At 36.1% G+C, this 10,497-nt stretch overlaps 1 protein-coding gene across 1 annotated transcript in view; it reads left to right on the forward strand.

Moving 5' to 3' along the window:
- Nucleotides 1-323: 323 nt before the first annotated feature.
- LOC308264122 (NF-X1-type zinc finger protein NFXL1-like) overlaps nucleotides 324-10,497 on the forward strand; it is a gene marked incomplete at both ends in the record, with an annotated part of 16,816 nt that continues 6,642 nt past the window's right edge. Inside the window, 2 exons of the mRNA XM_080697250.1 lie at nucleotides 324-538; nucleotides 6,989-7,105. Coding sequence (XP_080553376.1) covers nucleotides 324-538; nucleotides 6,989-7,105 — 332 coding nt within the window. The remainder of the gene's footprint in view (nucleotides 539-6,988; nucleotides 7,106-10,497) is intronic.

Below are 10,497 nucleotides of genomic sequence, written 5' to 3' on the forward strand. Positions count from 1 at the left end.
ATGATACACACCAGACCTGTCTGTCAGTGTCAAGCAGGACGTTTGATGACACAGTGGCTACATACCTGCTGATCTAGCGCCATGTGAGCCATGGGACATGGTGCACCTTCCAGGCTGGGCTTGCGTTTTGGTGTGAAGCACCACCACCATCCCCAGCAGATCCTCAGAGAGAGCCAGCCAGCCCGACCCTCACACCTTCTGGTTCTGTCCTCTAAGGACACACAGTCGAGGCAGAAGTGCAGAAAAGACAGTCTGCCTGCCATTTTCTTGAGCTTCCCACTAAAGAGGATCCCCACTCCCAGTATAGCCCCAGCACGACCCTGATGCCCCTGGCTAACACCCCACAACCCACTGTGAGCCTGCCTCCAGGACCTAGGACCACAGTAAGGGCCGGAGGTGGATCACCAGGAGGATTGTTACCCACATCTTGTTGCCGCTGTGTGCCGGCCCCTGGAGCCAACCGTTGCTCCAGAGAGAGTAGGCAGGGGTGCCCCGGGTTACTCAAGGACAGAATTGCTCGAGAAACTGGACAGATAAGGTGAATGAAACAAACTCCCCGAATCCTGACTTCAGCCAGAGTGGACTCAGCTCCGGGATGATATGCTCCAACTCCCAACTGCCACAGGCTTCACAGATTCCAGTTGAGAGGCCCCCTCAGGGAGAAACCAGAGACTATTTTTCCCAGGAATCTCACTCCCCTTTTCCCTGAGTTGATTCTTAATACATTGGTATGGATTTTATAATAAAAATACAGTCTTTTTAATATTTGTCATCATATTGACTTTTGGTGTTTTTAATGTTTTTGTTTAGATTCAACTTTCTATCCCGTTTCATTTTCTTTCTAAAGGATTTCCATTAACATTTCTTATAGTGTTGGTCATGAATTTTTTAACTTTGTCTGAAAATATCTTTATCCTTTGTGAAAAATATTTTTATCATAGAGCTCTATGGTCTCTTGCCTCCTCACCCAAATTCTTTCCTCACTGGCCTCCCTGAGCTATGGACTTGAGGCTCCCAGACTCTTCTTGTGCTCTTCTTCCTTATGTAGCTGGGAGACCTCAGGACTCACCTTGCTTCCCTTCTCATAGAGATTGCTGTCCTGTGCTGCCCTGTGTATGTCTACACACTGTAACTTGAGGGTTTTTTTAAAAAAAATTTTCTGAATAGTTTTGATATTTAATTGCTTTTCAGTAAGGTGTATTTTATTTGGAGCCATTTTTATATACTTAAACTTGTTCTGTGAGTTAAAACCCTACATTTCTTTAAGACAGTTATATTCTGTATTTCATTCCAAAGTTTGGGCATGTGAGAAGTCCAGAAGGATTAGGATGGCAGCATAGGTTTTAAGTAACTGGCTAGTGTTCATGAATGAAAAGTTACAACAGGTTGTAGCTGTATTTCTCACCAATTGGAAGTCAGGGAAGTGACCAGGAAAGACATGCAATTAGCTTATCTCCACTTTTCTTCCTTAGGTGGTTTCTGATGCTGTGATTTGAAAATAATTGCCAAACTAATCTAAACATTGAGCTGATTTTACTTTAATTACATTTAAAAACAGCCAGACTAGTTGCTTGAATTGACTATAGCATTTTATTAGATTTATTCCTTTCACTGATACTTTCATATCTGCATAGATGAATAAATTTGTGATGGGAATAACAAATCAGAATAATTAAGTGAAGAAAAGAAAGTTTAGCTTGATTTTTAGGTCATTATCTACATAAATTTATATATATACTTTTTTTTTCTGGGGATTGGACTCAGGGGCATTCTACCTCTGAGCAACACTTCTAGCCCTGTTTTATTTTTATTTTTGAAACAGGGTCTCACTAGGTTGAAGAGAGCCTCACTACTTGCTCACTACTTATTGATCCTGCAATGCTCCTGTCTTAGCCTCCCAAATACTGGGATTACAAGTGTGTGTGTGTGTGTGTGTGTGTGTGTGTGTGTGTGTGTGTTTTGCAGGTCTGAGGATGGAACCCAGGGGCATTCAACCCCCGAGCTACACCCCCTGCCCTGCCCTATTTTTTATTCTTTATTTTAAAACTGGGTCTCACTGAGTTGCAAAGGGCCTCACTAAGTAGCTGAGGTTGTCCATGAACCTCAGTCCTCCGGTCTCAGCCTCCCAAATGCTGGGATTACAAGCATGCACCACCATGCCTGGCTAACTTAAAAGTTCTTAATACAGTATATTAAGATATAAGTATATACTTATTAGAAGAATACTCTTGAGTATTTTCATTTCTATATTGCAAAGAAATATCTTTGCTTTCCATAAATTCTGTGATAATACTAACATCTGTATTCTGCATGGGTTTTCAAATGACCTGTTCTCTATGTATTGCTTTCTCTTCAGTGCTGTCCTGGAAACTGTCCACCTTGTGATCAAAATTGTGGACGGACTTTAGGATGTAGAAACCATAAGTGTCCATCTATCTGCCACAGAGGTAAAATTTAACGATCTCTGCAATTTTATGTTTGTATTTACTTCCTACTTTAGAGTTGGTAGAGGGCTTTCACACTTTGTCTTCCTAACAACCTTGAGAAGAAGGTAGGACAGTTGCTGATACTCCTATTTTACAAATTAATGTGATTGATCTGGAAGAGAGTTTACGATTTACTCAGAAACATTACTATAGCCAAGATTCACACCCAACTTTTCTGAATATAAAAGTTTTGCCCTTTATGTAATACCCTGTTGTTATTTCTTAATTTCCTCTTAATCACACAGTATTTTTAAATTGGTTAAGATATTAATAGGTTTTTCAGTTTTCTGAATTTTTTACATTTAATAGAGTTAAATAGTAAAGGATTAGATATATTCTAAGACGGTAATTCTCAAACATCTTGGTCTAATTCCCTTTTTTTGGACACTAAGGAACTTATATTATTGGGATTTAATATACTGATATTCATTATACTTAGAATTAAAATAAAATATCTTAATAGATATTTAAAAAGCAATAAACTCATTACTTTTTAATATAAATAACATGCTTTTGTAAAAAAAAACTTTTCTGACAAAAAATAGCGAGACGGGTATTCTCTTATATTATTATACATATCTTGAATGTCTAGCTTAATAGAAGGCAGTTGGATTTACATGTCTCTTCTGTGCTGTCTTCTGTGATACTGTTCCTAACTTTTAAGTAACTCTTAAGTACGCCAGACCTTGCAGACCCTTTCAGACCCTTTGAATGGGTCTCTATCACCCATTACCACTACCATAGTGTACTTTGATAATTGTGTCCTAAGTTGTTATAATAGCATTACATTAGTGAACGCAGTTGACAAGGTCTCTGCTCTTATAAAACTTTTTTGACTCTCCCTTATTGGTAAAGTCCCAATAAGTAAATGAATCTAGGTATTAGGTAGTGCATAAGTATTCAAAGAAACTTAGAGTAAAATTAAAATTATGACAGTGGGAGTGGTGTATATTATTTTAAATACTGTGTCAAGGAGAAGACTCCAGGAGAACTGAAACTATGGATCAAGCCTGTGAATATGGGAGTGGGGTAGTGTTCTAGGCCAGAAAATAGTGACTTCAAAGTAGATTGCTCAGAGGAACAAATGGTAGAATATGAGGTCAAAGAGATGGTGAGTTAAAGGTTTGATAGGAAAAGGAGACCATGGATAGGACCCTGTAGGCCATTGTTAAAACACTGACTTTTGTGTAAGCAACCTGACTAGGTGTATAACCATTGAAGACTTGAATCAATAGTTTAAAATTCTTTTCATTAAGCAAACACTTGACTTTGTTTAGTTTTACACATGATTTCTAACAAACATTTATGGTATATGTCAATTTAATCTCCTCATCAACTATTTGAGTATAGATGTAAAAAAAGAACACACCAATTCATTATTTCATCTGACAGAGTAAGAGATAATTACAGGCCAATCTAACTCATAAACATATTTGTAAAAATATTAAAGTTTTAGGTCCTCAAATCTAGTGACCCAGTATTATAGCACTAGCTGAAGTATTTAATCTGTCAAAACCAATTTAGGCTTTTTTTTTTTTTTTTACCAGTAATGTATGGCGGGTTTAACATTAGTAAATGTAATTTGATTACATTAACCAATTAAAAGAGAAAAGAAAACATCTAGGTAAATGTTTAAAAAGTGGTTGATAAAATTTAATACCCCATATATTACAAAAATTTAACTAGAAAGAGAAGAGAACATCCTTAATCTGATAGAGTATCTGTGGAAAACCTAGAACAAACATCATACTTGGTGGAGAAATGCTGAAAGCATTTTCCTTTCTCATATAGTTAAATCCCAGAAATATTTCAGTATTTATCTCTAGAAGATGGATTCTTAACCTAAATATGGTTAACATATTTTTTCATGTCACTAAATACCTGAAATTTAAATTCTTACTGCCTTCATTTTTTATTCAGTTTTAAGTTAAAACAGCTGGGCATGGTGGCGCATACTTGTAATCCCAGCATTTGGGAGTCTGAGACAGGAGGATGGCAGTTCAAGGCCAGCCTCAGCTACTTAGTGAGGCCATTTGCAATTCAGTGAGACCCTGTTTCAAATAAAGACTAGCCGAGCGTGGTGGTGCACACTTGTAATCCCAGTGCTTGGGAGGCTAAGACAGGAGGTTCTTCGCACAGGTTCAAAGCCAGCCTCAGCTACTTAGTGATGTTCTCAGCAACTTAGTGAGACCCTGTTTCCAAATAAAATATAAAATAGGTCTAGGAGTATAGGCCGGAGGTAGAAAAGCACCTGGGTTCCACCCCCAGTACCACAAAAATAAATAAATAAATAAATAAATAAATAAATAAATAAATAAATAAATATAGGGCAAGAGGTGTAGCTTGGAGGTAGAATGCCTCTGGGTTCCATCCCCAGAACTGTAAAACAAAACAAAACAAAACAAAAAACAAGTAAAATTGACATATTGCAATTTGTATATGTCTCTAAAATTCTTAAACTTATAATTTCATTCCACCTTTTTATTTAGTTGTGATTTGTTGAAGAAATTAGGTTGCTTTATTGTTTTTTATTTTATTAATATTTTTCTCAGCCCACTGCATTTCCTATAAATAGTTAATTGAGTATAGAGATTTGATAAGATTCAGGTTCTATATTTTTGGCTAATTGTTTATTTTTTAAGATGTTTATTAACCCCCAAAGAAGCTTACTTTAGCTTAAAAAAAAAAAGTATTTGGAAGATACTGTGGTACAACTCTCACCATTTAATTCACAGTTACCTAGGATATGTGGAATCATTCATATAATTTTCTATCATTCTAGATATCTCAATCAAAATTATACTTTAACTCAAAGGGAGAGGATGCTAACAGCATATTTGCATGGTGAATATATGAAAATTTGATTTCTCTCTCTCTCTGAAGTCCAAGCTCATTTGTTTATGGTTCTGGAACTACTGGAATCCTGCCCATTTTAGCTCTTGATGCATTGATCATTATAGTTATTCTTGGTGCGATGCTTTTAAATTTTGAAATTGTCACCGAAACAATTTTAATTAGTAATATCTGTCATTTTGTACAGGTAACAGTAGGACGACTACAGAAACTATTTCTTACTGTTTTCAAGATTTAATTTTTAAAAAGTGTTGCTATAGTTTTTAAGTGGCAAAAAGACTTATTTGATAAGTTCTGCATTTCTGAAGATGAATGAAAAATTCTAAGTACAGATATTGTTAATATGCAAAATGAGATTTAGGAAACATCAAAATAAAACTTTGTCCTGGGATCAAGGATAGCTTGGCTTATTTTGCCATCAGGATTTCACTGTATTATACTTATTAAACAATAAAGTATAAATTTAGTAATTTATACATTAAATATTATCTTTTCCCTTGTGATACTTTTTCCTCTCACTTTCTCATTATTTGAATCAAAACTCTTAATTCACTTTTGTTTCAGGAAACTATTTTTAACTTCTAGAGGCATTAAACTGGACTATTTCCCATTAATCTGTTCTTATTAGGTTAACTGCAAAACCTGACACCTAGATAGAACCACTGTCTTATGATTTCCACTTCTTAGTTGAAAACTCTCATTTCTTCTTTAATTCATTTCTAATGGAGTTGTTTTTTTTTTTTTAAACTGGGAAAAATAGATTGGAAAGAAAATCCTTAATATGGTGGCAGAGCGGAGAGCAATATAACCCGTTTGAAAATATTTCTTTCCATATATATGGAATATATGTATAAATTTCTGCATACTCACAACAAAAGAGAATAAAGAAACTGAAACTTGATACTTTTTTCTTTTGAAATGTTCAGAAGAGAAAACATTTGAAGTTGTAGTTTAAAATGAAGGTTTAGAATTTTGTCTTTCACAGAGCACAAATGATGGAAAACTGATTCTATGTATTAATAACCAACATCATCAGGTCATGATAGAGAAGTTATTCCTACTGATGAATTTATCTAAAGATGGTCTAGTTAGAAATACATAGGCCAAAAAGATTATTAGTAGTGTTAGAATTTTCAAAAGATTTAAATCCATTTTTTTTGGTGTAATTTTAAACTAGGAACATGTTAAATTTATTTTTTAGAACAGAAATTTAAGCAAATCTTTCTTTATTGAGACCAGTGCACATACAGAGTAGTGCACAAATCATAAATGTATATCTTAATAAATTTCATACACTGGACATAACCCTATAACTAGAATTTAGATCATTAAGCACAACATTACCAGCATTTCCAAAACCCTCCTTGTATTCTTCATAATCATCATCCTAATCTTGAAGCAAAAATTACTTTTTCCTGTTTACATAATAAAATGGAGTCATTCACTGACCATGTACTCTTCGTTTATGGCTGCTTTTGCTTAATATTATGTATTAAGATTCATTCATACTGCTACCATTTCCTCATTCTTTTTGGAGGCTATGCTATTGTATAAATATACTGCGTTTATTGCTTCTACCATCTATGTGCATTTAGATAATTAAGGAAACTTCTTTTTAAGTGTCAGACTTGTTTTTTTTTTTCAGGCAGTTGCTATCCATGCCCAGAAACTGTGGACGTGAAGTGCAACTGTGGCAATGCAAAGGTGACGGTACCCTGCGGCCGGGAACGAACCACAAGGCCACCCAAATGTAAAGAGGTGTGCAGGTTGGTACAAAGCTTTGCACTTGCATCTGGTATCGGACAGTTTAAGTTCATACTGTTTGTTTGATATTATTATTTATTTATTTATTTATTTATTTATTTGTGTGTATATATATATATATATGTATATATTTATTTATTGGTGCACTGTATTCATACATCATAGTGGGATAAAAACTTTTGTAGACATACATGCACACATCGCCCAGTCAGCCCCCACCCGATGCCCACCCCATTCTCTCCCCATCCCTCCCTCCCATGCTTGGCTTAGTGGTTGACATCTAGTATTATAGCAATTTATCCAAAATTAAAAATGATAATCTCACATAACAGTTTCATTTGTCTGATACCAAGCTTTTGATGACTTAAAGATAACATTTCAATATTTCTTTTTACTTTCTTTCATACCAGAGAATATTTTTTTTTCTATTTTTTTAGGTGAAACTATCATATATTTATATATTTATTTTTCAGAAAAAAAATCTATCCTAATATGGAATATGGACTCTAGATACCCAAAATGATCTTGAAAAAGAACAAAGCTAGAAGATATATATTTTCTGATTTCAAACCATATAAAGCTACAATAATTGAAACAGTATAGTACTATTCTAAAGGCAGATATATAAACCATTGGAGTTAAATAAAAGCCTAGAGCTAAATTCTTCCCTATAATGTCAAGTTATTTTTGACAAGGTTTCCATGAACATTTGGTGGTGGAAATAATAATCTTTTAACTAAATATTGTTGAAACATAATAATTACATGGAAAAGAATAAAGTTGGACCCTTACCTAATCCCATATACAAATATTAACTCAAAATAGATAAAAGACCTAGATATAAATCTTAAGACTATAAACTTTTAGGAGAAAATCTGGGTCATAAAACCTCACAACATTGAAATTGGCAGTGATTTCTTGGATATGATTTCAATGGCACAGGCAACAGAAGAGTATACAAACTCCCTAAAAATTAAAAAAAAAATTGTATATCCAAAGACAATGTAAACAGAGTTAACAGTTACTAATAGAATGGGATAAAATATTTCCAAATGCTATATCTGAAGGTATATTAATATTCCAACTAGAAATCCTAAAAATTAACAACAATAAAGGCAGACAATACCATTTAGAGATAGGTAAAAGACTAACATAAGTAATGAATCTCCACAGATAACCAATCTTAGTTGACTGTTGGATGGAAACTCTTGTTTCTCTGGTTCTGGTGTGTGTTACCTATTTCTTCTTTGTAGTTAATCTCTTTGAGTATTTTCTCTAGTGCTGGTTTTGAAGACAAAAATTCCTTCAGTTTCTGTTTGTCATGGAAGCTTCTTATTTCTCCATCTAATTTGATAGAAAGTTTTGCTGGGTAGGAAATTTTTGGCTGGAAGTTGTTTTCTTTCAGAGTTTGGAATATGTTACTCCAAGCCCTTCTGGCTCTCATGACTTGGTTTGGGAAGTCTGGAGTGATTCTAATCGGTTTGCCTCTGAATGTCACTTGGCCCTTTGCTTTTGTTGCCTTTAAGATTCTCTGCTTGGCTTCCACATTGGTCATTTTGACAATTATGTGGCGTGGGGATCCTCTTCTCCGATCCTGTCTAAAGGGAGTTCTATAAGTTTCCTGGACCTGTGTATCAACCTCTTGCTCTATGTCTGGAAAATTTTCTGCTATTACTTCCTTGAAGAGATTGTTGATCCCTTTGGTTTCACTTTTTTTCCCCTCCTCTATTCCAATTATTCTTAGGTTAGCTCTCTTAAAATGGGCCCATATTTCTTCAATGTCAGATTCCTGCTGTCGGATATTTTTTCCTAGATTAGAAACTATGCGTTCATTTTTGGAATGATCATCTTCTAAGAGCGAGATTCTGTTCTCCATGTGGTCTAATCGGTTGTTTGTGCTTTGAATTGAGGCCTTTACTTCATTAATTGCATCCTTTATCTCTTTTTGGCTCTCTCTGAGTTCTTTTCGAAGCACCTCTATTATTTCTACAGTTATTTTCCTGATTTGATCTTCTAGAAATCTCTGATTTTCTGTTTTATCAAGTTCTGATGTTGTGGGGTTGTGGGCATTCATTGCTCCATTGTTATTCCTCTTTCCCATGATTTCGGAAGTTTGTGCCTTCTCTGGGTTCTTCCCTTGGGTCACTATGACTTCACTTAAGGTGTTCTGGATCTTGAGTCTGTAGTATCTCAGACCCCACTACTCCTTTACTGGGTTGTATCACAGAGTCTCCAACCCAGAGAGTCGATAGAGGCTGCTTTAGACTGTGGGGGGTGCCAGGTTGCACGTTCTCCTATGGTGTGATATCTCTGCCACCACCCTATCCCCACTGGGTCAAGTCCCAGGGAGTACAGTACTGGGATTTCTCCTCTGTGGCCCGCAATTTGACTCACTGTTCTTGAGTACGCAGATGTAGTTGTACTGGATTCGGTGAATTCTCTGCTGCTGCTGCCGGTGGCAATATGGCGCCGCTGCTACGCCCTCGGCCATGAGGCTGGCATATTTCTCCCTGGTTTTGATTTCCACTCTGAATCCCTGCAGCGTGTGCTGAGCTCAGCCACTGGGAGCTTTAGATTTTACCTGCGGCGAGAAATCCCACCTGGCTGTTGCGCAGTGGCTCACCTCAGCTTGCTGTAGCCGTCGGGTGAATTTGCCGCTGCCGCCGGCAGTATGGCGCTGCTGCCGCGTCCTCGGTGTATCTCCTCTGTGGCTCTGAGCTCTGTTCTCAGTGCGCTTTCTCTCTGGAGCCTGGTGATTTTTTTGTTTCTCTGGTGATGGTGTTTTCTGGCTATGAAAGGCGCTGATTTTGTGGTAATGGAGATTGGTTTTTAGCGGGGCTCTTAAGCCCCGCTTTTCTCGGTCGCCATCTTCCCGGAAGTCATACTGTTTGTTTGATATTATTAAAATTTTAATTTTTCTTTAGTGCTTTTAAATATTACTGTTCATACTATGCTTATTCTACTTGGAATCAGAAGACATATATGTAGATAATCACACTTTAGATATAATTGTTCAGTGGTGAAAAGTAACTTAAAAATGTGCATCTTATGATTTAGTCGACCACCAACATGCCATCATACAAGCCAAGAAAAACATCGTTGTCACTTTGGCCCTTGCCCACCATGCCATCAGCCTTGTCAGAAAGTTTTGGAGAAATGTGGTCACTTGTGTCCTGCTTCATGCCATGATCAAGCCCTAATAAAGCAGACTGGCCGGGTAAGACAACTATATTATTGAAGAGTTAGTGCATTGCTGTGCATCATATTTTCTTGATTTTTCTTACTTAATCAGAAAACTGATTAAATGATTTGGGTGTTAAGGACTGTGCTGGTACCTGGAGTACAAAAAATTAAGACTTCATCATTAATCTTAACAAGCTCATACTGTAAGGGG

Source organism: Muscardinus avellanarius (assembly GCF_963383645.1).
Source record: "Muscardinus avellanarius genome assembly, chromosome: 6".
NCBI classification, from domain to species: domain Eukaryota; kingdom Metazoa; phylum Chordata; class Mammalia; order Rodentia; family Gliridae; genus Muscardinus; species Muscardinus avellanarius.